Here is a 27,808-nt window from a genome sequence, read left to right on the forward strand (position 1 = left end):
TACTGCACAAACATAATTTAATTAATAAACAAAGCTGTATTTATCATCCAATTCTCCACTGGGCTATATTTTATAAATCTTTCATATTGACTTAAAAACTTGCTACACCTGCTCCAAACCACAGCGGGCTGGGATTTCCCAACTGTGTGCACCAGAAGGGGTGCAGTGTTTTTCCTTTACATATACTTGCTCTGCTGATCTGAGCCTGGATTTTTGGTTTAACGCTGGCATTAAACCACGGCCCTCGTAAAATCTAGTCTCAAGCGCGTGTGCTTTGGCAGACTAACGGACGAAGGCTTTTCTGGCCTTGGTGCTGGAGAGAAGTTTGCTCACCAGTGCGGCTGATTGCCTGCTGTATTAGGCTAGTCTCCTGCTCGAGGTAGCGTCAGCCTTGTGCCAAATGGGGAATATGGAAAGTCTGGACAGCAGCACAAATTTAAAGGGATGTGCACACCTAAAGGCGCCTAGGATTTCAAGTTTTGTTTCAGCTTTTATCGTGCTTCAAAATGAATTTTTAATTTTTGTCAATCTCTGCCAAGGCTGGGGGTGGGGTGCAGGAGGGGGAGAGGATTAATGTCCAATAAGAATGATGTGAGAAGAAGCAGAGGCGTGAAATGGATTCCATGGACAAGTGATGGAGTGGTCCAGCGTCCATCCTGTTGTTTGGTGGCTGACAATGTGGACCTGTAGTTGCATGACGTGACGTGAGGCTGCTTGGTGGGAAGCCACATATTCTTTAGTCTGCAATCTCCTCTCATTCGCGTTACTTGGTATTGGAAAAGCTGGAGTAAGGAATTGTCAGTGAAAAGAGGCTGAGATTCACATAAAATGAGGCCGAAACAGCACAGAGAGACGTTCTGGTGATAATGCTCCTAGGTTCGGGATAATTCCTTCCTGGTGCTCGTGCTCCTGGATTTGGGATGGCTTGTTCCTGATGGCTCATCCCCGGTGGTAGTGCTCCTAGATTTGGGATGGTTCCTTCCTGATGGAGCTCCTAGGTTTGGTCGGGTTCTTGCCCATTGGCAGAGCTTCTACAGGAGAAAGATAAAAGAGCAAAAGACATGGGCTTGGACATTTCCGCAGGGTTTGCCTAATTTCAAGCCGTGATTTCAGCGGGAGGCCAGCAGAAACCCCACAGGAGATTGGAAAAGCTCCCCACATGGGTTTTCAGGGCCCAGGTATATTTCTTTAACTTGCACAAAAATATAGAATCAATGACCAGCAACAATTGGTACCTTGAATTTGAACAGTTTCCCTCAGATGTTGCTTGCAGTGGCACTTCTTCCTTCAGATATCAACAAGAAACTTTATTAGTCAAATCTTTCAACAAATATCTCCGCCTCTCTGAGTGATGTAATGATGGAAGGGGGACCTGGGTTCACGAGGCACACCCATCCAGTCAGAATTTCCCAACTTACAACCAAAAAGAGGGGAGAAGGGGAGACCCAATGGAATTAAGCCCCACCCCAGATCCCAAACCCCGCTGTTGGACTCGAATCTTCCTGCACAGGCACAGGAATTTCTGGGTTGGACAACGAGGGATAGATTTGTCTCCTCCTGCGCCTAGTCCTATTGGATCACCTGGGCTCAGCGGCTACGGGGAAAATTGGTGCACATCCGTGAGGGAGCCTGCCCGAGTGGTCCCGAACTGTGTTCACTCCGGGCCACACGATAATATATGGACATTAATACAAGTAATTCAACTGATCTCTACATAGTAGTACTTTCAGTACTCATCTATCGCAATTCAACTATATTCTACAGTTCCCGCTCTTTTCAATAGAGCCCCCCCCTTACTGCTGTTTACTAAAAAGGAACATTTTCAACAAAAGAATACCACCCATCAGATTTTGACTTTGTGCAATAGTGTGAAACGGCCGATATTGATTCAGCCGCCCGTTATACATCTCCTCCGATTTTCATTTTCATTGAAGTCAGTGGAAATAAAAATCGGGAGAGATGTAAAACGGGCGGCTGAATCAATATCGGCCGTTTTACAGCATCGCACAAAGTCAGGATCTATCACATCCTTTTCTGATTCACCAACTTTGTTGACTCTTGACTTTTTTTTTTGCCATGCACTGTACATTTGTCATCGTAACAAGTAAGAAAGGCCTTCAAAACCAGATCCGAACTCTTAGCCGGGAATGTTTACAAGGACATTGTAAGGGCTGAAATTCCAGGGCCGCTCCACTTCCGGAAGTGCGGGTCGGGGGGGGGGGGGGGGGGGGGGAAGGGGGAGGGGGAGGGAGGGAGGGAACTCTCAGCTGTCAATCTGACCAGACATTTAGAGCACTACCCTGTGGGATGGAGGGGGGCAGAAAAATCAGAACGGCACCGTGCCACTTTGTCTCGGGGGAGGAGGAAAGACGGGATTGTGGTCACTCTTGCATTGCTCCATTGCCACTCCCCCAATGGCAGTTGATCACTCTGTGACGAACGGTTCAGAGCAATGGCTTAATTTCTAACTTATCTCTTTATCCCAATACTTACAGCGCATTGAGGTTGGCTGCTGTCTTCTTCATCTTGACATGCAGGTGGGGTTCCAGTTGTCTGTTGTTTCGGTTTTTTGTCTGTTGATGTGAACATACAATGAGTTGTATCAATGCCAAATGGGCTGAACAAAACCCGAAATAAAATATATGTTTTAATGTTCTTCAATCAGGAACAGGAGTAGGCCATTCAGCCCCTCGTGCCTGCTCCGCCATTTGATAAGATCATGGCTGATCTGTGATCTAACTCCATATACCTGCCTTTGGCCCATATCCCTTAATACCTTTGGTTGCCAAAAAGCTATCTATCTCAGATTTAAATTTAGCGATTGAGCTAGTATCAATTGCCGTTTGCGGAAGAGAGTTCCAAACTTCTACCACCCTTTGTGTGTAGAAATGTTTTCTAATCTCACTCCCGAAAGGTCTGGCTCTAATTTTTAGACTGTGCCCCCTACTCCTAGAATCCCCAACCAGTGGAAATAGTTTCTCTCTATCCACCCTATCTGTTCCCCTTAATATCTCATAAACTTCGATCAGATCACCCCTTAACCTTCGAAACTCCAGAGAATAGAACCCCAATTTGTGTAATCTTTCCTCGTAACTTAATCCTTGAAGTCCGGGTATCATTCTAGTAAACCTACGCTGCACTCTCTCCATGGCCAATATGTCCTTCTGAAGGTGCGGTGCCCAGAACTGCTCACATTACTCCAGATGCAGTCTAACCAGGGTTTTGTATAGCTGCAGCATAACTTCTGCCCCCTTGTACTCTAGTCCTCTAGATATGAAGGCCAGCATTCCATTAGCCTTATTGATTATTTTCTGCACCTGTTCATGACACTTCAATGATCTATGTACCTGAACCCCTAGGTCCCTTTGGACATCCACTGTTTTTAAACTTTTTACCATTTCGAAAGTAACCTGTTCTTTTGTTTTTTGAACCAAAGTGGATGACCTCACATTGTCTACATTGAATTCCATTTGCCACAGTTTTGCCCATTCACCTAATCTATCAATATCCCTTTGTAATTTTATGTTTTCATCTACACTGCTTACAATGCCACCAATCTTTGTGTCATCGGCAAACTTAGATTTAGCTGGTTTTCTTAGTTGTATTACCTTTCTAAAGCATGGGTAGTGTCTTTTGCGGTTTTCGGAGCAAAACTGTTGGGAGTCACACAAAGCTGATCAGTTCCACTTTGCTTGCCTTTGACCCTCTGCGAAACCATTCGGATTGCAGTGGGTGGTTGTGATGATGCAGAGGAAGAGGAGAGAATCTATCTCTACCGTCACCATTAAAGCTGCACTGTGCACCTAACAGATTCTCAGGCTCCCAATGGACCTCTCTCTCTCTCTCTCTCTCTCTCTCCCCAGCACCCACACCTGCTCGTGAGCGCTGGTAAGAAAAGCCTTTTATTTTATTTTCAAACCATCTAAATCATGAAGGGTCCAGACAGAAAAGATAGAGAGAAACTGTTCCCATTGGCGGAAGGGTCAAGAACCAGAGGACATAGATTTAAGGTGATTGGCAAAAGAACCAAAGGTGACATTAATAGTTCTACTGAATCACACAGTTCAACTGCTTAATGAAAGGGAGTACAGGGTTTCACACCTTGGCTCGTCAATGGACAAAGGTGCACATCCCATATGCCTGGCACAGGGCACCTCAGGCTGCAGTAGAACCACTAATACAGCACATTATAAATGGAGCACGAGAACTCCTTTGAAGAGGGTTGTCCTGGGCTGGCCGGCACAGACCCGGAAGTTGCTGTCAGGCTTTGTTCTAGCTGTAAAGTTTTCCTAGAGAAATGCAAGAAAGCAGCCAGGAGAGTTCCCATTCTCAAGGTTAAATACGGAGACATAGGGGGGTAATATTAACATAACCCACCCGGTGTGAAACTGACCGGTGCCGGTCGGCCACCAATTTCACGTCCCGCCTTGTTTTAGAATGGTTGCAGCACAGATGGAGGCCATTCGGCCCATCGAGCCCGTGCCAGCTCTCTGCAAGGGCAATCCAGCCAGTCCCACCATCCCCCCCCCCCCCTCCAGCCTTTCCCCGTAGCCCTGCAAATTTTTTCCTTTCAAATGCTTATCCAACTCCCGTTTGAAGGCCACAATTGAATCTGCCTCCACCACCCCCTCAGGCAGTGCATTCCAGATCATAACCACTCGCTGCGTAAAAAAGTTTTTCCTCATCTCACCTTTGGTTCTTTTGCCAATCACCTTAAATCTGTGTCCTCTGGTTCTCGACCCTTCCGCCAATGGGAACAGTTTCTCTCTATCTACTCTGTCTAGACCCCTCATGATTTTGAGCACCTCCATCAAATCTCCTCCCAACCTTCTCTGCTCTAAGAAGAACAACCCCAGCTTCTCCAGTCTATCCGCGTAACTGAAGTTCCTCATCCCTGGAACCAACTTTCCACTGACTTCAAAACGGCCAGCCGATCAGTGCCCACCAGGTGGGTTAGGCTAAAATGATCCCCCGACCTCCCCAGCCATTTCCAATAGACAATCACATCTCACCCTGAGATGCAACAGGCCTCATTCACGCCCTGTTAATTGACAGATAAGTGGCAGAAATTGTCACTTACCAATGGTGGCAAAGGTACATTCAAAAGCTTCCCCACCTAGCCCGTGTCCTAACATTTCACTCCAATGTGCGAAACCGCCATCCCAGAGAAACGGAGTCTTGTTTCACCGATTTAACAAGATCCCAACGACAAAAGCAAAACGAACAGTCGGAAAATCATTAGCTGGAGGTGCGGAATTTCCCAACAGGCATGCCCGGTGTGCGCCAGGAGTGATCGAAACAGAGAATCCCGCCCACACCATTCTGCCCACTTTGTGCCCATTACAATATAATGATCTTAAAATTCTCCTCCTCGGGTTCAGATCCCTCCACGGCCTCGCCCCTCCCTATCTCTGCAACCTCTTCCAGCCCCTACAACCCTCCGAGAACTCTGCATTCCTCCAACTCTGGCCTCTTGTGCGTCGCCCATTCCCTTCGCCCCACCATTGGCGGCCGTGCCTTCAGCCGTCTGGGCCCTAAGCTCTGGAATTCCCTCCCTAAACATAAGCATCTTTGTACCTCCCTCACCTCCTTTAAAACAATCCTTAAAACCTACCTCTTACCTTTCCAACATCTCCTTTTCTCGCTCGGGGTCAATTTTTGTCTGATTACACTCCTGTGAAACGCCTTGGGATGTTTTACTGTGTTAAGGGTGCTATATAAATGCAAGTTGTTGATGTTTCGAAACAACCTGAACCTGTATCATCATTACTTACAGTGCATGATGTAAACCCCAAACAATAGTAAAAGAATAATTAATGGCACCGCCACAGCAGGAATTATACTTGATTGTAGATTGGCAACTGGTTCACATCCTTTACCTGCCAATAGATATCATCATGTAAAAATATGAACTGCAGTCCTAATCAGTGCATTAGTTGAAAGTCCAATTGTCACAACTTTTGATCAAGTTTTTTATGGCAATATTTGACATTGAGATTGCCTATGTAAACATTAAGAAAATAAATCTGTAACGATGTGGTTACAGGCTACGGCCAATAGGTAGAATTTTGGGTGGAGATTCTTAAGTTTCTCTTCGAACTCTGTCACCATCTTATATCTCCAAAATAAAATACATCAGCTGACTGTGGGCTGCATTATTTACTAGTACAACATATAGGGGGGGAAAAAAAATAATTCGATATGGGCTGTTTTTGGGCGCGGGTAGCGTGATGTGCTATTACCCCATGCCCAATGACCCCTGCGCAGGCAGGACACGGGTTTCGGCCAGCCCAAGGGCTCACCTGCAATCAGCGTTCCAATCCAGGCCTTGCACGTGGTATCAATGCAATTCACACTTTCCACCAGCAAGGGAGCTCAATCTCTTAAAGGGAGGATGTTTCTTCGAAATCTCTTCAAAGGTAGCTGATACCTGTTATTTGCTGAAAATAACAGTCTACTCTCTGCACGGAGTCTGAACGGAGATCAGACATTGCACACGTAAAGCACAGATGCAGGTCCTATCCCTTTGTTTACACACTGATGAGTTACGTTAAAACATTGAATAAAGGTTGTGCACTACTAAATCCCACATCCTCCAATCTGCACACCAGACCTCACCAATCTGCCGATCTGAGTTGGTACCAGGCCTGCGAGAGAGCGTGTACCAAGATTCTCTGCTGATGCACTAGAGACCTTGATGCAAGAGGTAGTCAGAAGGAGGGACATCCTATATCCGTGGTGGGGTGGGGGGAGGAGACAAGGGGCCATCCAGACGTATATCCAAAAGCCAGTGGGAGGCAGCGGGGGACGAAGTCAATGCCAGGCACACAGCATCATGAACATGGATGCAGTGCAGGAAGAAGTTCAATGATTTGACATGAGTGGTCAAGGTGAGTGAGGTCAACTGTCAGGTGGTGTCTCCTACCAACTGCACCATGCACTACACCCCCATCACCCACATACCAATAAACTCTTTCCATCAGTACTCAACTCTGCCAACCAGATGCTTCCTCTCACTCTTACACATTACTGCTCTTTCAAGCCGCCCACCCACAATTCACAGGCCACACACAATAGCTATTCAACCATGACTGTCACATCACCCAAACACACATCCCACTTTCTTGCAGGAGAAGGTGGCGAATATCAAGAGGCAGCAAGTGGCAGTGGCATTTAGCCCCTCGAGCCTGTTCTACCATTCAATGAGATCATGGTGGACCTGTGACCTAACTCCATATACCCCACCTTAGCCCCATATCCCTTAATACCCTTGGTTCACAGAAATCTATCAATCTCAGATTTAACATTCACAAGTGAGCTAGCGTCAACTGCCGTCTGCAGAAGACGTCTCCCACCCTTTGCGTGTAGAAGCATTTCCCAACTTCACTCCTGCACGTCCTGGCTCTAAATGTTAGGCTATGTCCCCGCGTCCTAGTATTGAAGTCTAGGAGACCTCCAAAAACAGTTACTACTGTCTCGGCAGCCAGAAGCAATAATCCAGCCAGTAACCTGTAAATCCTGCATGGTCCCTTTAAATAGCACCGGTGGGGGGGTCCTCCAGGCACTCGAAGACACGCTCAGATGGTCGGGGTTAAGACTGTGCGTTGAGTTGAGCGTTAGACACCATTTTGGGATTTATCACTTTAAATCAGCGTTGCACACTGATTGAAGCCATTTTCTCCCTACTTTACATGATTCCAGCGTTCATTATCTGCGCCTGCGCTAACTCCTATCCCAAGATGGCGTTCAGCCCATGTCACGCTGGAAACGTGCGTGCGCATCCAAGACGCCATCTTGGATGTCGGAGAGGCCGTGTTGTGCCGAAACAACGGGCGCTACACGGCCCAATTTTAGCGCCCATAAAGTCTTAGATTGATACAAGGAGGCCATTCGACCTATCGTGCCTGTGCCAGCACTTTGAAAGCGCGATCCAATTAGTTCCACTCCCTTGCTCTTTCCCAGTAGTTCTGTAAATCTTTCCCAATACCCTATTGAAAGTTACTATTGAATCTGCCTCCACTATCCTTTCAGGCAGTGCATTTCAGATCATAACAACTTGCTGCGTAAAAAAATTTACCCTCATCTCCCCTCTGGTTCTTTTGCCAATTATCTTAAGTCTGGTTACCGACCCTCCTGCCAAAGGAAATAGTTTCACCCTATCGGTTACACCCGAGCAGGACCGGGACCAATGTCCTCGTGGGGGTGTTTGCTAGTGCTGTTGGGGAAGATTTAAACTAGAGTGGCAGGGGGATGGGAACCTGAGCGGGGAGTCAGAAGGGAGTAAAGTTGAGAGCAGCAAGAGAGGGGAAAACCCAGGAGAAATTTACAATACAAATAGTACAAACAGTTGTTCAAGAACAAGTGAAAGGGAAAAGCGTAGAGCAGCAGAAAGAAAGTGTACTTTAGACACTACAGATAAAGTGAAAACTAGAAGGCGTAAGGCGATTAACCCAGCATCAAAGTTGAAGGTCAGGCTAGGGTGTGTAGCCGAACTAAGAGTTCTATATACAAATGCACGGAGTATAAGGAATAAATTAAATGAACTACAGGTTTAAATTCAAATTGGAGGGTATGACATGATAACTATTACTGAGACATGGCTGTAGGATGGTCAGGATTGGGAACTAAATATACCAGGTTATAAGGTCTACAGGAGAGACAGGGAAAATGGAAGAGGGGGAGGAGTAGCCTAGTGATTAGAGATGAAATCTTGGAGGGAGTGCAGCATAGGTTTATTAGAATGATACCTGGACTTCAAGGGTTGAGATACGAGGAGAGATTACACAAATTGGGGTTGTATTCGCTGGAATTTAGAAGGGTAAGGGGTGATCTGATCGAAGTTTATAAGATATTAAGGGGAACAGATAGGGTGGATAGAGAGAAACTATTTCCGCTGGTTGGGGATTCTAGGGGTAGGGGGCACAGTCTAAAAATCAGAGCCAGACCTTTCAGGAGTGAGATTAGAAAACATTTCTACACACAAAGGGTGGTAGAAGTTTGGAACTCTCTTCCGCAAACGGCAATTGATACGAGCTCAATTGCTAAATTTAAATCTGAGATAGATAGCTTTTTGGCAACCAAAGGTATTAAGGGATATGGGCCAAAGGCAGGTATATGGAGTTAGATCACAGATCAGCCATGATCTTATCAAATGGCGGAGCAGGCACGAGGGGCTGAATGGCCTACTCCTGTTCCTATGTTCCTATCTACTCTATCAAAACCCTTCATAATTTTGATAACCTCCGTTAAATCTTCCCTTAACCTTCTCTGCTTTAAGGAGAACAATCCCAGTTTCTCCAGTCTCTCCACATAACTGAAGACGCTCATCCCTGGTACAATTCTAGTAAATCTCCTCTGCACCCTCTCCAAGGCCTTCACATCCTTCCAAAAGTAAATGTATTCTTTTGAAGTATATACAACACACATCATCAAAAAAAAAAATCAACTCTCATAACACTATCACCACTAGAAATTTTGTTTCCTTTTCAGCTTATATTATTAGTTCCAGCACATCCACCATAATACGCATCGCATCTATATTACAATAAAAAGGCAGGCTTGAGTTTCCCACTTCAGCACTCCTGATGCCTATTGGGAACGAACATTGCAAAATTCCAAGCCTCCGACCTGTGATTTTCCAATCATTACTTCTAATGGTTGGAGATTTGCAGGCTGGGATGCGGAATTTCCCGGTGCTCACTCCCAGTTTGCACCAGGAGCTCTTAAGTGGAAAATCTCCACCTGTCTGTCCAGCGTGCGTTTCTTGTTCATCACGGTTCTCTGTCACACATTTCCTGTCATCGCACTTCTCCGTCAAACTTCGAGACCCTCGCTCAAATTTCTGCTTCATGCTTCGAAACAACAAAGTAACCGAACGGCTGTCAGTTGAAACTCTCCAGGAACACATAAATACCAGAACCAGAACGTCCGCAGTCTCGTAACTGACCCAGTGCTTACTTAATAGTAGGCTTTGTGACCTGAAAGCTTAGTGTAGCAGCAGAATACTACTTCTATATCACACGGTATAGCATCCCTGTCCTTGCAAAACAATGTAGCATCTGACTTACTGTGAGCAATGCCAATAATGAGATTAATAATGTGTTTAACTTTGACTCTGATGTTTATGATATGAGCCTCTAGTCCATAGTTGGCTAAAGATACTTTGGTAAAAACAAAAGGTAAGAGTTTATAAAGTGATGGTTATCCCCATATTATTATATGGATCTGAGTGTTTTAACTTGAGAAAAGTTGACGAGCAAACGATACTAACAGCAGAGATGAGTTAGTTGAGAGGAATATTGGGAGTATCCAGGATGCAAAGAATCAAGAATGATATAAGATATAACATGGCATGGACAAGAAACAACACTTATACAGGAGATCCAAGAAAGATGACTACGATGGTTTGGGCAGGTTCCAAGAATGGAAACAGTTGGAATGCCTTTCATGGCCCTGCACACAGAGGTCCATGGGACAAGAAGCCAAGGAAGACCAAGGAAGTGCTGGGTCGACATTGTCAAGAGTGACTTGCCACAGAGGGGGAAACAGATGACTGAAGCAGCCTGGGCTAGTTCAGAATCAACAGCAGAGGTGTGAATTCATTCAGCCCCATCATCGCTGCTGGGCTGATGGGGAATTTAGTCCTGGTAGTAGTCCAAGTGTTTAGAGCATGTTCTTTCCTTTTTTTGGTTGATATTATGGGTTACGTTTGAATATTTCCCCCCTACTCACTGTCCTCCCCAGCGTGCACCAACCAAGACTAAAAAGGGGAACCCGATCCCAGGCATCCACCAACTGAACTGACCACCAAGAGCGGTCCAGAGTCCACAGACCATCATATCTTCCCACTCTCAATTCCTGCGAGAGGCACATGGCCTCAAACTGGCCTGACCGGTCCCGAACTCTTTAACCTCTTCCAACCCTAGAAACTCTCTGCTCCTCTCACTCTCCTTTCGGCCCACCATTGTCAGCCGTGCCCTCAGCTTCCTGGATCCCATGCTCTGGAATTCCCTCCTTGAAAGGCCTCCGTTTCCCCACCTCCCTCTCCTTAAAACCCAACCCTTTACTGAAGTTTGGGTCATCCCATCTAATCTCTTCTTCTTTGGCTCAGCGTCCCTGCTCCACAAGCCTCGGTGAAGCATCTTTGAACGTCGTTCTACTTTAAATGTGTTTGGGTGTTCTTCCACTCTGTAGTGCCTTCATTATGCAAATGGGTTCCTAATACAGTGAGCCTGCTTTTTGTACCTATGTGTACATGTGGATATGGCTAAAGATACCAGGAAGATGCCAGGAATGGGAAACCATAGTGACGAGGAGAGACTGGGACTATTTCCAATGGAACAGAGAAGGGTAAGAGGAGATTATGAGGGGTTTATCGGTGAACAGGGGAAGACTAATTCCTCTGGCTGGGGAGCCAGTGATGAGGGGTCATCAATGTAAAATGATCGCCAAAACAGGGTAATTTTAACTTTTGGCGATCGTGTAAAACAGGTGATATTGGATTGGCCGCCCATTATACCCCCCGTCTGGTTTTCCTCTCAATTGAAGTCAAAAGTTAAAATTACCCCCCATGAGAGTGAGGAGAAAGGTTTGAAGGAATTTCTTTACTCAAGAAATACTTTGCCGCAGGGAGTAGTTGAGACCATTGTTGCATCTCTTCAAAGAAAATTGGATAAATATTTGAAGCAGAGGAAGATCCAAATCTAAGGGGAAAGAATGAGGCAATGCGATCAGAATTGGATTTCGCGAGCAAAGAGCCGGCACGGACACAATGGGCAGAATGGCCTCTGTCTGCACTGTAAATTACAATGGCTTGATGGCTTCCTATGAAGATTGTGGCAAAAATTGACTGTAATGAACCCTCCTAATCACAATATTCCTCATGGGGTGTTACTTTCAGAATTGATTTGTTGGATACAACTCTACCATTGGACACTCACCTGCTTGTTTCATTACTTCCTCAAGCAGAATACCTGATGCACATATCACAATGATTACACCCAGTGGAGTTACTGCATCCATCATGACACTGCAAACTGATAACAAATAAAACAGGAAGAATCTCAGCGCACAGGACATGGACATGGACACATCCTAATCTCTCCGCCCCCACTTCTGGCTCCACGGACTGCAACTGGTCAGGAAAAACACAGGGAAGATTTTTCTGCTCCTGCATTTGGAATTATTGGATCATCTGGGACATTGAGCCTATAATCTAGGCCGGCACTTCAATGTGACGCTGTCATTTGGATGAGACATTAAACCGAGATCCTATTTGCCCTCTCGGATGGATGCTAAAAAATTCCATGGCACTATTCAAAGGAGAGGGGAGTTCTCCACTTTGTCCTCATCAACATTTATCCCTCAACCAACACCTCAAAACAAGAGGCCTGGTCATTTATTTCATTGCTGTTTGTGGGATCTTGCTGTGCGCAAATTGGCTGCTGCTTTTCTTACATTACAATAGTGACTACACTTCAGATATTAATCATTGGCTGTAAAGCTCTTTGGGACATCCTGAGGTTGTGAAAGGCGCTATATAAATGCAAGATCTTGCAGTGAACAGCTCTCAGCCTCATTCTACAGGATATAGAAGACAATTACCCTTTTGACCCCATACTATCTGCAAACCATGCTCGAGAACATTTGAAAAAAATCCACTAAAATTACAAAAAAATAGGAGTGAACTTAATTTATTTTTTGTTATTTCTGTCAGTCCTTTTGCTGCTGGTCTCTCAGAAAAAGAGAAGTTTAAAAGGTGTTAATTTTACTGTTTTGGCTTCCTCCTCTGAGTTCATTGCAAAACAAATTTCCTTAACCTTGGACCTGCCCTCTCTGAACTTAGTTCAGTCTCTGTCAGCCTGTTTATCTTGGTCGTTATTTGTTTCAGAACAATTCCAGCACAGATGGAGGCCATTCGGCCCGTTGTGCCGGTGATAGCCCCAGATGATGAACTATCAGCCTAGAAACTCAGCCCGTCGCTTCCGACTCTCCCCGACCCCTGACCCCAATCCCGGGAGGTCATTGATATATTGGGGACAGGCTCCTGAGCTGGTAGTGGTGCACACCCAGCATTGCCAGGGATATCTGGCTCCAGCAGCAAGCCTCTCGGAGGCAGGGAGCCACAAGCTGACCTAACTAATGACTTAAAGACTTCCCAAACTGTACAGTGACGCTCCGACTCTGGTAGATTTACAGCCCAACCTGCTGATCCTGCAGCTTGCTTGGTCCTAACTGCAATGTTCAAACTGAATGGAAGTATTACAGGGCCCTCCTGCCTCATGTCTCTCTTAAAGCTGCAGTATAACTAGGCTCTCCTGCCTCATGTCTCTCTTAAAGCTGCAGTATAACTAGGCTCTCCTGCCTCATGTCTCTCTTAAAGCTGCAGTATAACTGGGCTCTCCTGCCTCATGTCTCTCTTAAAGCTGCAGTATAACTGGGCTCTCCTGCCTCATGTCTCTCTTAAAGCTGCAGTATAACTAGGCTCTCCTGCCTCATGTCTCTCTTAAAGCTGCAGTATTACAGGGCCCTCCTGCCTCATGTCTCTCTTAAAGCTGCAGTATTACTGGGCTCTCCTGCCTCATGTCTCTCTTAAAGCTGCAGTATAACTAGGCTCTCCTGCCTCATGTCTCTCTTAAAGCTGCAGTATAACTGGGCTCTCCTGCCTCATGTCTCTCTTAAAGCTGCAGTATTACAGGGCTCTCCTGCCTCATGTCTCTCTTAAAGCTGCAGTATAACTGGGCTCTCCTGCCTCATGTCTCTCTTAAAGCTGCAGTATTACAGGGCTCTCCTGCCTCATGTCTCTCTTAAAGCTGCAGTATTAAAGGGTCCTCCTGCCTCATGTCTCTCTTAAAGCTGCAGTATAAATGGGCTCTCCTGCCTCATGTCTCTCTTAAAGCTGCAGTATAACTGGGCTCTCCTGCCTCATGTCTCTCTTAAAGCTGCAGTATTACAGGGCCCTCCTGCCTCATGTCTCTCTTAAAGCTGCAGTATAACTAGGCTCTCCTGCCTCATGTCTCTCTTAAAGCTGCAGTATTACAGGGCCCTCCTGCCTCATGTCTCTCTTAAAGCTGCAGTATTACTGGGCCCTCCTGCCTCATGTCTCTCTTAAAGCTGCAGTATTACTGGGCCCTCCTGCCTCATGTCTCTCTTAAAGCTGCAGTATTACTGGGCTCTCCTGCCTCATGTCTCTCTTAAAGCTGCAGTATTACTGGGCCCTCCTGCCTCATGTCTCTCTTAAAGCTGCAGTATAACTGGGCTCTCCTGCCTCATGTCTCTCTTAAAGCTGCAGTATAACTGGGCTCTCCTGCCTCATGTCTCTCTTAAAGCTGCAGTATTACAGGGCTCTCCTGCCTCATGTCTCTCTTAAAGCTGCAGTATTACAGGGCTCTCCTGCCTCATGTCTCTCTTAAAGCTGCAGTATTACAGGGTCCTCCTGCCTCATGTCTCTCTTAAAGCTGCAGTATTACAGGGTCCTCCTGCCTCATGTCTCTCTTAAAGCTGCAGTATTACAGGGTCCTCCTGCCTCATGTCTCTCTTAAAGCTGCAGTATAAATGGGCTCTCCTGCCTCATGTCTCTCTTAAAGCTGCAGTATTACAGGGCCCTCCTGCCTCATGTCTCTCTTAAAGCTGCAGTATAAATGGGCTCTCCTGCCTCATGTCTCTCTTAAAGCTGCAGTATAACTGGGCTCTCCTGCCTCATGTCTCTCTTAAAGCTGCAGTATTACAGGGTCCTCCTGCCTCATGTCTCTCTTAAAGCTGCAGTATAAATGGGCTCTCCTGCCTCATGTCTCTCTTAAAGCTGCAGTATAACTGGGCTCTCCTGCCTCATGTCTCTCTTAAAGCTGCAGTATTACAGGGCCCTCCTGCCTCATGTCTCTCTTAAAGCTGCAGTATAACTAGGCTCTCCTGCCTCATGTCTCTCTTAAAGCTGCAGTATTACAGGGCCCTCCTGCCTCATGTCTCTCTTAAAGCTGCAGTATTACAGGGCCCTCCTGCCTCATGTCTCTCTTAAAGCTGCAGTATTACAGGGTCCTCCTGCCTCATGTCTCTCTTAAAGCTGCAGTATTACAGGGCCCTCCTGCCTCATGTCTCTCTTAAAGCTGCAGTATAACTGGGCCCTCCTGCCTCATGTCTCTCTTAAAGCTGCAGTATTACAGGGCTCTCCTGCCTCATGTCTCTCTTAAAGCTGCAGTATAAGAGCTTCTTGAAAAAAGGCGGATGGGAGACTAGGTAAGGAAAGAGGATCGAGTTAATGAAAGAAAAATAAGGATAAATGCACACTCTGCTTGAGTAATGGGATCAAGGAAATCATTTACTCAGCGACGAGGCCATAAACCTCTTCACCATCACCCACTTGTGTGTTGCATGTTCTTGCACCCTTTTATTGGGAGACACAGTCACCAATTACATAACGGTAAGGCTCATAGAAAGGGCATTAAAGGCATAGAGAGCGTACTGCGTAGATTAGCAGGATGAGATTAATGGCACTCTTTAACTGGAGTAGAGAATGCGGAGAAGAAATTTAATGGAGGGTTTTGACAGAGTGGCATAAATAATAATATAACTCCATGCCCGAACTTACGTTTGATCGACAAGATCGCACTTAACCATTGTGAGACGCTGGCCTTCATAACATAAGCCGCTAATATGGTTAATATTAGCAAGACAGACAAAAGCACCAACATAAAGACTGCGATTCCAGACGGTCCTTTTGAAAGAACAAAAAGTGAATAAAATTACACACATTCATAGATTAGAGAATAAATACAAATGACCTGTAGATGTTTACAGCACAGTCAGAGGCCATTCGGCCCATTAGGTCTGTGCCAGCTTTTTGCTAGACTAATCCAAAACTAATCGCTCACTCCCCATAGGCTCCTCAATTTTCCCTTAAAAGAGGCAGTGGTCTCTGCCTCAAACAGACCCGGTGACACAGCATTCTACGCTCCAACAACCCCCAAAGTAAAGGATTTCTTCCTAACCTCTCTCCTCACTCTCTCGGTGACAAGTTTGCCCCGCAAACTGGCAGCCGAGTTCCCTACGTTACGACATTGACTACACTTCAAAAGTACTTCATTGGCTGTAAAGCGCTTTGAAGCGTCTTGAGGTCACGAAAGGCCCTATATAAATGCATGTCTCTTGCTTCCTTTTTCTGGGTTCTTAGCCTAGCACCTTAACCACTACACTACCACACGCACTGGAATATACAGAGGGTGATGTTAAACCCCAAGAACAGGTGGGTTGGGGGCGGGTGGGAGTTGAAAATAGTCATTTTTTGGGATCGGGACCGCAACCCGGCTTTATTTCCAGGTTTAAGGTTGGCCTGGAAAAGTCCAGGCTTCCCACTGGGAATGCCAAGTCCGAAAATGTTGCGGTCGCGACCCAAAAAGAAACAACTCTTTTCAACTCCCACCCGCCCGTTCTTGGGGGTTAAAATCACCCCCACTATGTCAGAAGTATTGTAAAAATGCAATTGCCAACTGAAAGAAAAGAAACAGGAGCATACAGTACCTTCACCACATACCCAACACACGAATGCAGCAAAAAGAATGATCAACGAAAGCATTGTAGCAATCTGCAAGAATTGTAACATCTTTTTGTGCAACTCAAGACCTGGAAAAATAAGCAAAATGTATATTAACGTCACTCATGGAATCATAGAATGATACAGCACAGAAGGAGGCCATTTGGCCCATTGTACCTGTGCTGGCTCTTTGAAAGAGCTCCTTTGCTCTTTCCCCATAACCCTGCAAATTTTTCTCCCTTCAAGTATTTATCCAATTCCCTTTTGAAAGTTACTATTGAATCTGCTTCCACCGCCCTTTCAGGCAGTGAATATTCACACGTTCGAATGAATGACTCAAGGTCCAGAATTTAAAATGACACGTGCGACGCATTTAAATATTTCACAGGGTCTCTATTATTAGTTTTAAAACTTTCAACAAAGAAAGTTCTGTGCAAAGAACACAGTTTTCTTACCTATTGCTTGGCTGTTCTCATGCAGGCATAAAATGATTATACCAAACAAGGTTGCAGCTGCCGAAATCAGTGCAGCAATGGACAATCCCACCGTGTAACGATGCAGAGGTGGAAGACCTGAAGCAGAAACATTATTTTAAACTTATACTATTTTCAAAGCAGATTACAAATTGCAGACAGGAACATTTTATTCCCTTAAAAGTGTAGGTATCACTCGTTACCCTTGGAGAGGGTAGAATGATACCAGGGCTGAGGCACTTCAGTTACATAGGATTACATAGGAACAGGAGTAGGCCATTCAGCCCCTCATGCCTGCTCCGCCATTTGATAAGATCATGGCTGATCTGTGATCTAACTCCATATACCTGCCTTTGGCCCATATCCCTTAATACCTTTGGTTGCCAAAAAGCTATCTATCTCAGATTTAAATTTAGCAATTGAGCTAGTATCAATTGCTGTTTGCGGAAGAGAGTTCCAAACTTCTACCACCCTTTGTGTGTAGAAATGTTTTCTAATCTCGCTCCTGAAAGGTCTGGCTCTAATTTTTAGACTGTGCCCCCTACTCCTAGAATCCCCAACCAGTGGAAATAGTTTCTCTCTATCCACCCTATCCGTTCCCCTTAATATCTCATAAACTTCGATCAGATCACCCCTTAACCTTCGAAACTCTAGAGAATACAACCCCAATTTGTGTAATCGCTCCTCGCTCCCTTGAAGTCCAGGTATCATTCTAGTAAACCTACGCTGCACTCCCTCCAAGGCCAATATGTCCTTCCGAAGGCGCGGTGCCCAGAACTGCTCACAGTACTCCAGGTGCGGTCTAACCAGGGTTTTGTATAGCTGCAACATAACTTCTGCCCCCTTGTACTCCAGTCCTCTAGATATAAAGGCCAGCATTCCATTAGCCTTATTGATTATTTTCTGCACTGGTTCATGACACTTCAATGATCTATGTACCCGAACCCCTAAGTCCCTTTGGACATCCACTGTTATAAGGAGAGACATGAGAAGTTGGGATTGTTCGCCTTCGAGCAGAGAAAGTTAAGGAGAGAGTTAATAGAGGTGTTTAAAATTATGCGGGATTTTGATAGAGTGAGTAAGGAGAAACTATTTTGCTGGCGGGAGGGTCGGTAATCAGAGGACACAGATTTAAGGTATTTGGCAAATGAACCAGAGGGGAGATGAGGAGAATTTGATCTGGAACGCGCTGCCTGAAAGATTCAATAGTAACTTTCCAAAGGGAATTGGATAAATACTTGAATGGAAAAATTTACAGGGCTATGGAGAAAGAGCAGGGACTAATTTGATAACTCTTTCAAAGAGCCAGCACAGGCACGATGGGCCAAATGGTCCCCTCCTGTGCTATATTATTCTATGATCAAAGTGAGGTATATTAGTGTTGCAAAATAGGACACTTCCCACTTCAGTTACACTTCGACGCAGTGTAAAGTGCCCTCCACTCTGCCCCAACAATATCCCTCATTGTACCCACAGGAGAGTGCATCATACTGCACTAGTGTGATACTTTTCATTTCCCACACTGGGCATCTTGGCTGCACACTGAGTGACACTGATAACATAAAGGATGATTTTCCACTTTAGCACTCCTTGTAAATGCCGGGAGCTTATATCGGGAAATTGGGAACTACCAGTCTGTGATTTTCCACCCTTTCCCTTATCCTGCCATGGAAACTCGTGGGCCACTTGTGGGAGAAAAGTGAGAAATGACGACACACGATGTTAGTCCCACATTAAGGCCCTTAGCGAGGCCGAGTGCAAGGGATGTCAGTGGAATATTGGTTTTAACTAATAACTGGAATTCACTGGCTGGCTTGACTTACCATGAATAGAAAGAAAGTACAAATTATTCATCTCGCTAACAGGGTTTTTCACAGTGCAAGTGTAGTTCCCACAGTCTGACTTTTTGGCTTTAGAAATAATCAACTTGTTTTGCACTAATTGATACTGTGGGCCATTCGTTATCACTTCATCGTCTTTCCTCCACTGAATGGAACTCGCTTTCCCCACAGAAACTTGACAGATCAGTTCAACGGTGGTATCCACATCGGTAAGATCACTCATGATCAAAGGCTGCGACAGTGGTTCTGTGGGAGATAATGCATCAACAGTTAAACGGGTTTGAGCATTAAGGCAACATTATCGCTTCACAGTGGGCCGGATTTTCGCTGCGAGTGGTGAACAAACAGCGCCTGCCTCTCATTAGCTTTAAAGTTACCCACAAACTATCCACAGGCTTTTGGGCGCCAACTTGCTGCGTCGGGGAGACGAGATGAGTGCAGCGTCCTCTCCCGGGCATCTGTGAGCTGTGGGAGCAGGGAAAGGAACTGTGTCCCCCCCCCGCAATCAAGCAGATTGAAGCATTTGAATAAGCCGCGCAGAGTGAGAACCAGGAAGTGTTAGTTAGAATAATAAATTCAATGTAAAATCGGTTACAGAAAGTGAAATAAAGAGAGAGGGTAAGAAATATTGAATTAAGAGTCAGAAATATAAGGGACAGAAAGTTAAAAAAAACCCACTTTTTTTTAAATGTCCAGCAACAATTTAAAGCAGAAGGAACGAGACTCCACATTTTTAGAAGTTAATTTTCAGTGCCGGAGAGATTGTTTAGCAATCATTAAGACTTACCACGCCATTTAAAGTAAGTTTAGACCCAAAAAACTGAGTGCACCTTTTTTTTTCTGGCGAGATTGTATCACTTCCACCAGGGCAGTGCAGGAATCTCACACCATTCCATTCATTTGAATGGAGAGCCAGCCGGAGAGATGGCATTCTCCCGGAATTTACGGAGAAGGGTCACGTCTGGTAAAGCAAATTCCGGATTTCAGTGTTTGGCTGCGCATGTGCGGTCACTGGAAGTTGCTGTACCAGATGCACAGAAATAACGGTGAGCCTTGCTGTTATTGGCACAGGAAAATCCAGCCCATCTTAGCGTCGTTAACTAATGAGAGCTCTGTCCCTCACATGTACCTCATAATACTTCTGTCTGTTATGATACTGATTCTTGGATATATAGTAAAGTTACTCATTACCATTGTACCCATAAAGTCATATGAGAGAGAGAGAGTTTGGACAGAATTTATTACCTAACAGCATTAGTGTCTTATCACTGCTCAGTAACAGATATAGGAAATTAAATGATTACTGAATTTTTCAACTGATCTCACAATAAACTAGTACAGAAAGATAGGGGCTGAATTTCCTTGGCCATTATGATATTGGAATGCCACACTTGGGATAGGCAGGGACTAGTAGGGTGGAAATAGGAACATGGCCTTTTTTCTTATTCATTCACGGGATGTGGGCATCGCTGGCAAGGCCAGCATTTATTGCCCATCCCTAATCGCCCTTGAGAAGGTGTTGAGTTGTTAAAGCAGGTGTCAGCCATGGCTCAGTTGGTAGCACACTCATCTTTGAGTCAAGAGTCCCACTGCAGAGACTCGAGCACATAATCTAGGCTGACATTCCCAGCGTTAGTACTGAGGGAGTGCTGCACTGTCAGAGGTGCCGTCTTTCGGATGAGGCATTAAACGGAGGCCCCGTCTGCCCTCTCAGGTGGACGTAAATGATCGCACGGTCACTATTTCGAAGAGGAGCAGGGGAGTTCTCCCTGGTGTCCTGGCCAATATTTAGCCCTCAACCAACCTCACTAAAGCAGATTGTCCGGTCATTATCACATTGTTGTTTGTGGGACCTTGCACGTAAATTCACTGCAGCGTTTCCTACATTACAACAGTGACTACACTTCAAAAGTACTTCATTGGCTGTAAAGCGCTTTGGGACGTCCTGAGGCCGTGAAAATAAATAAATAAATGTTATGTGCATATATATATGTAGCTTTATGACTGGGATTAGTGAAGGCAGAGACCATGGCATCTTTTAAGGAAAACGATACTGGCACTGCCAACTGTACAGATGCTGCTGCTTCTCACATTCCTGGTACCAACAGCCAATGTTGGCTCGAACATTTCCCACTGCCCAGTATGTGCTCCTGCTGCTCGTTGCTAAGATGTTTGAGGATTGTGGCTTGTGAGGTCAACAGGGACGAGAAAGAACAAATTGCATTACATGACACGTTATCACATCTTAAAGAAATATTCCCAAAGCACATCATGAACTGCTGCAAAGTGCAATCATATTTGCCATAGCAGCAAACTCAGTGAGCACTTTGCACACAGAATCCCACAAAAAGCAACGAGATTAAAAACTAGCAAACCTGTGTTTTGGTGGTGTTAGTCAAGGGAAGAATTTTGCCTGGGACACCGGGAAAATTCCCTATTTTCAATCGGAGAGTTTCATGGGATCTTTTACATCCAACTGAACAGGCAATGCACTATTTATACACTCAATTTATTTACTAATTTAATTTTTTTATCTCTAAGCAATGTGGAACACCCACATATATAACAGATTTGTGCCTCTTACAATTTTTCCCCAAATTCTTTCAATCATTTGTACCCTGCCTTCTCTCCCATATCAGCACCCTCCCCTTCAATATTGGTGTCAGCCATGGCTCAGTTAGGAGCACTCTGGCCTCTGAGTCAGAAGATTGTGGGTTCAAGTCCCACTCCAGAGAATTGAGCACATAATCCAGGCTGACACTCCCAGTGCAGTACCGAGGGAGTGCTGCACTGTCGGAGGTGCCGTCTTTCGAATGAGACGTTAAACGGAGGCCCCGTCTCAGGTGGACGTAAAAGATCCCATGACACCATTTTGAAGAAGAGCAGGGGGTTTCTCCCCAGTGTCCTGGTAAATATTTATCCCTCAACCAACATTGCTAAAAAACAGATTATCTGGTCATTTATTTCATTGCTGTTTGTTGGACTTGCTGGACACAAATTGGCTGCCATGTTTCCTACATCACAACAGTGACTACACTTCAAAAGTACTTCATCAGCTGGAAAGCAAAAGATGCTATATAAATGCAAGTCTTTCGTCACGCCCTCTGGCTGTGAGCAATGCCACGGGAGATCTGCTAGTCCCTGTTACAAGATATTACAAAATGATAAATACACATGGCACTTACCAACGACGTTCAGTTTTATCTCTCTGCTCCTGCTGTAATTTAAATTAATCTGCACTCTGTATTGTCCTTGGTCTTCCATTGTTACATTTCTCAACACCAGTGATCCATTAGAAGGGAAGAAGTTACATCGATTTTTATACAAGTTGGTGAAGCTTGGTCTTTGTGTCGTATTATAGTAATCTAGAATTTGTGTTGCTAAAAATGTCCAGCGGATGAAATGTACATTTTGAAAATGTTCTTTGCTGAATCCAGGCAACAAAATGGAAGAACCAGTGGCTCCAAACATCTCTATTCTTGCTTGGCTCGGCCTCCGGGTTTCTGATTGACCTGACGGACAAGAAAAGGCATAATTATCCAAGAGAGGCAGATTTTTCCTCTTCAGAACCTGAGCAGGGGTGGAAACACTTCTTGCAAACAGGTTGCTCACAGTTCCAATTAGTAGATGGTAAAATCATGAGCAACTTGTGCCTGAATTGGAGACAAGAGACGGGGTTGGGGAGCAGGGAGTTTCAAAGAGCAGGGCTGAGGCGTATGGAAGATCTGAGGTGACTATGACATTGGGGGAGGTCCACGTTCCAAACGCCAGGGACTGAGTTTCAGTAGAAGTAGTTCAAAATTTTGATAGAGCACATAGGGAGAAATTGTTTCCACTGGCAGCAGTAACCAGAGGACACCCGATTTAAGATAAAAGAATGAGAGGGCAGATGAGGAGAAATGTTTTTACACAGAGAGTTGTGATGATCTGGAATGCACTGCCTGAAAGTGGATTCAATGGTAACTTTCAAACCGGAACCGGATAAATATTTGAAAAGGAAAAATTTGCAGGGCCATGGGAAAAGAGCAAGGGACTGGGACTGTTTGGATAGCTCTTTCAAAGAGCTGGCACAGGCACGATGGGTCGAATGGCCTCCTTCTGTGCTGTATGATTCTATGTAATGGAAGCAGTATCAGTATCAGTTAAAGTAGTGGTGTCAGTACTGGAATTAGTGGGAGTAGTATTTGCCGAAATAGAAGTACTCGTAGAAATACTAGTACTACAAGTAGAAGTGGTAGGGCTAGTCATAGCAGTATTGCTAGAGGTAGTTGGAGAAGTAGTAGTAGAAATGGTACTAGACGTAGCAGAAGTAGGGGTAGTACAAGTGGTATTAGAATTAGTACTAGAAGTGGTACCAGACCTAGTAGAAATAGATGTTGTTGTAGTAGAAGTAATAGTAGAATTAGTAGATGTAGTAATAGTAGTAGTACTAGATGCAGCAGTAGAAATATTAGTATTAGAAATAGTAGTAGCTGGAGCATTAGTAGTATTTGAACTAGTAGTGGAAGTAGTACTAGATGTAGTATTATTAGTATTAGGAGATGGACCACCAGTAGAAGTTGTAGTATAAATAGTATAAGTACTGCAAATAATCATAGATGTTGTAGTACTAGAAGTAGTAGAAATAGTACTAAAGTAATAGTATAAGTAGTACTGCAAATAATAGTAGAAGTTTGAGTAGTATTAGAAGTAGATGTGGTAGAAGTAATAGTAGAAGCAGAAATAGTACTAGAACTCAATATATACACTAGCAAAAATAGTAGAAATAGCACTAGAAGCAACAGTAAAAGTGGTAGTAATAATAGCAAAACTAATAGAAATAGCAACTGAAGTAGAGCTAGTAGTAATAGAAGATCAAATATAGAGTGGAACTAAAAGTTATAGAAGTTATCGCAAAATAGCAGTTGAAATAGAAGAAATGGAAGCAGAAATATTAGTAAAAGTATAGAAAGTAATAGCAGCAGTAGTAAAATAAATACTAGAAGCAGTAGTACTAGAAGTAACAGTACAAGTAAAATAGATAAGAACATAAGAACATAGGAAATAGGAGCAGGAGTAGGCCAATCGGCCCCTCGAGCCTGCTCCGCCATTCAATAAGATCATGACTGATCTGATCCTAACCTCAAATCTAAAGAACACAAGAAGTAGGAGCAGGACCCGGCCACTCAGCCCCTGGGCCCTCTCCGCCACCCACTGGGCCTTGACCGATCCGAACTCAGCTTCATGTCCAATTTCCTGCCCGCTCCCCATAACCCCTAATTCCCTTTACTTCTAGGAAACTGTCTATTTCTGTTTTAAATTTATTTAATGATGTAGCTTCCACAGTTTCCTGGGGCAGCAAATTCCACAGACCTACTATCCTCTGAGTGAAGAGGTTTCTCCTCATCTCAGTTTTGAAAGAGCAGCCCCTTATTCTAAGATCATGCCCCCTAGTTCTAGTTTCACCCATCCTTGGGAACATCCTTACCGCATCCACCCGATCAAGCCCCTTCACAATCTTATATGTTTCAATAAGATCGCCTCTCATTCTTCTGAACTCCAATGAGTAGAGTCCCAATTTACTCAACCTCTCCTCATATGTCCACCCCCTCATCTCCGGGATTAGCCGAGTGAACCTTCTTTGTACTGCCTCGAGAGCAAGTATGTCTTTTCTTAAGTATGGACACCAAAACTGTATGCAGTATTCCAGGTGCGGTCTCACCAATACCTTATATAACTGCAGCAATACCTCCCTGTTTTTATATTCTATCCTCCTAGCAATAAAAGCCAACATTCCGTTGGCCTTCTTGATCATCTGCTGCACCTGCATACTAACTTTTTGATTTTCTTGCACTAGGACCCCCAGATCCCTTTGTACTGCAGTACTTTCCAGTTTCTCGCCACTAAGATAATAACTTGCTCTCTGATTTTTCCTGCCAAAGTGCATAACCTCACATTTTCCAATATTGTATTGCATCTGCCAAATCTCCGCCCACTCACCCAGCCTGTCTATATCCCCTTGTAGGTTTTTTATGTCCTCCTCACTCTCTACTTTCCCTCCCATCTTTGTATCATCTGCAAACTTTGATATGTTACACTCGGTCCCCTCCTCCAAATCGTTAATATAGATTGTAAAGAGTTGGGGACCCAGCACTGACCCCTGCGGAACACTACTGGCTACTGGTTGCCAGTCAGAGAATGAACCATTTATCCCAACTCTCTGCTTCCTGTTAGATAACCAATCCTCTACCCATGCCAGAATATTGCCCCCAATCCAGTGATTCTTTATCTTGAGCAATAAACTTTTATGTGGCACCTTGTCGAATGCCTTCTGGAAGTCTAAATACACTACGTCCACTGGTTCCCCTTTATCCACTCTGTACATTATGTCCTCAAAGAACTCAAGCAAATTTGTCAGACATGACTTCCCCTTCATAAAGCCATGCTGACTTTGTCCTATTAAACTATGTTTATCTAAATGTTCCATTACTGTCTCCTTAATAATAGAGTCCAAAATTTTACCCACCACAGATGTTAGGCTAACTGGTCTATAATTTCCAGCCTTCTGCCTACTACCCTTTTTAAATAAGGGTGTTACATTAGCGGTTTTCCAATCTGCCGGGACCTTTGCCGAGTCCAGAGAATTTTGGAAAATTATTACCAAAGCATCCACAATCCCTACTGCCACTTCCCTCAAGACCCTAGGATGTAAGCCATCAGGTCCAGGGGATTTATCCGCCTTGAGTCCCATTATTTTACTGAGTACCAATTCCTTAGTGATTTTAATCGTATTTAGCTCCTCCCCCCCTGGAGCCCCCTGTTTGTCCAGTGTTGGGATATTCTTAGTGTCCTCTACCGTAAAGACTGAAACAAAATATTTGTTCAGCATTTTTGCCATCTCCATGTTTCCCACCATTAATTTCCCGGTCTCATCCTCTAAGGGACCTACGTTTGCCTTAGCCACCCTTTTTCTTTTTATATAACTGTAGAAACTCTTGCTATTTTTAAAAATATTTTTTGCTAATTTATTTTCATAATCTATCTTCCCTTTCTTAATCAATCCTTTAGTTACTTTTTGCTGTCTTTTGAAGACTTCCCAATCTTCTATCCTCCCACTAAGTTTGGCTACCTTATATGTCCTTGTTTTTAGTCGGATACTATCCTTAATTTCTTTACTTAGCCACGGATGGCTGTCATTTCTTTTACACCCTTTTTTCCTCAGTGGAATTTTTTTTTTGAAAGTTGTAAAATAACTCCTTAAATGAACACCACTGCTCATGTACCGTCTTACCCTTTAATCTATTTTCCCAGTCCACTTTAATCAATTCCGCTCTCATACCATCATAGTCTCCTTTATTCAAGCTCAGTATGCTTGTTTGAGAACCAACCTTCTCACCCTCTAATTGGATATGGAATGTAACCATGTTATGGTCACTCATTCCAAGGGGATCCTTAACTAGGACATTCTTAATTAATCCTGGCTCATTACACAGGACCAGGTCCAAGGTTGCTTGCCCCCTTGTAGGATCAGTTACATACTGCTCAAGAAATCCATCCTTAATACACTCAATAAACTCTTCCTCAAGGCTGCCCTGCCCAATTTGATTTGTCCGGTTAATATGACAGTTAAAATCCCCCATAATTATAGCTGTTCCCTTATTACATGCCCCGACTATTTCCTGATTAATGCTTCTTCCAGCAGAGTTGCAACTATTAGGAGGCCCATATACTACGCCCACTAGTGTTTTCTTCCCCTTATTATTCCTTATCTCTTCCCAAACTGTTTCATTATCCTGATCCTTTGTCCCAATATCATTTCTCTGTATTACAGTGATTCCTTCCTTTATTAACATAGCCACCCCATGTGGAAGTAATAATAGATGGCAGTAAAGGCTCAGTGGGAGTATTCTCACCACCGAGCCAGAAGGCTGTGGGTTTAAGTCATGCTCCAGAGACCTAAGTACGTAGAGAGCAATTTTAACTTTGGCCGATAGCGTAAAACAGGTGATATCAGATGGGCCACGTCCGATTATACACCTCTCACGGTTGAAGTCATTTGAAAGGAGAATCGGGAGGGGTGTACAACGGGGAGCTGACCCACATTGTCCGTTTCACACCACCGCCCAAAGTTAAAATTACCCCCATAATATCTCTGATGTGGAGATGCCGGTGATGGACTGGGGTGGACAAATGTAAGGAGTCAGGTGAACTGATGAAGGAGCAAAGCTCCGAAAGCTTGTGATTTCAAATAAAGCTGTTGGACTATAACCTGGTGTTGGGCGACTCCTTACATTTGTCCATAATATCTCGGTTAACATTGCACTGCTGGATTATCAGAGGTGCCTTCATTCAGATGAAACGTTAAACTCAGGTCCCATCAGGCGTATGTCAAAGATCCCCAGTTACTGCTTGAAAAAACAGAGGTGGCTTCCTTCTATTTCTGTTCAATTTAACTTTCAGAATGAATGAATCACTTGCCTTCTGATAAGTGGCCCCCTGGTGGTATTGCAGTTCCGGGGAAATGCAGTGCAGGGGAGAGTGAGGATGAATGAACAACAGAAGATAGTTTAACAGTAAAACAACCAAACTGAAATGACACAGACCTGATGGGCTCTGCATTGCACTGGGACATCTCAACGTAGCCAGAACTGCCACCCTGAATAATTATAAGCTATTCGTGAATTCAGCCTCCGAATGATAATGGGCGGTCGCCCTGCAGAATTCTCACTGAGCACCGGCATCACTTCTCATGTAACTTTTCCGAGATGCAGAATTTACACAAAAGTCTCGTTCTGCTTACCTGCGGCGCCAACAGCTTCGAAAAACAGAACGAATTGGACAAACTTGCAGAAGTTGGAGACGGACATTATCAAAAAAGGCTTCTGATGTCAAGCAAGCTCTTTCAGTATTGAAACTCACGAAAGGGCTGCCTGTAACTTTGACCGCACTGGGTGTTGCAATAGATATTCATATAAATCGGGAGGGGTTGT

General features: G+C 44.5%; 1 protein-coding gene across 5 annotated transcripts; it reads right to left on the reverse strand.

Annotated features, from left to right (window-relative positions):
- On the reverse strand, positions 1–27,808 carry LOC137305209 (cell surface A33 antigen-like). 5 transcript variants are annotated; one of them, XM_067974039.1, is made up of 11 exons: positions 27,619–27,806; positions 22,025–22,351; positions 18,822–19,085; positions 16,981–17,097; positions 16,513–16,614; positions 15,584–15,709; positions 11,940–12,035; positions 5,775–5,879; positions 2,494–2,573; positions 1,236–1,285; positions 1–1,031 (listed from the first exon to the last, which is right to left on the reverse strand). In XM_067974039.1, the coding sequence occupies exons 1-11, from the start codon at positions 27,683–27,685 to the stop codon at positions 995–997; spliced, it is 1,371 nt and encodes a 456-aa protein (XP_067830140.1). In that variant the 5' UTR covers positions 27,686–27,806; the 3' UTR covers positions 1–994. The 5 variants fall into 5 exon arrangements, with proteins under 5 accessions (XP_067830140.1, XP_067830141.1, XP_067830143.1 ...); XM_067974040.1 differs by lacking the exon at positions 27,619–27,806 and adding an exon at positions 27,422–27,581; XM_067974042.1 differs by lacking the exon at positions 5,775–5,879 and having other exon boundaries at positions 27,619–27,808.

The sequence above is a fragment of the Heptranchias perlo genome, chromosome 39 (genome assembly GCF_035084215.1).
Source record: "Heptranchias perlo isolate sHepPer1 chromosome 39, sHepPer1.hap1, whole genome shotgun sequence".
In the NCBI taxonomy this organism is placed as follows: domain Eukaryota; kingdom Metazoa; phylum Chordata; class Chondrichthyes; order Hexanchiformes; family Hexanchidae; genus Heptranchias; species Heptranchias perlo.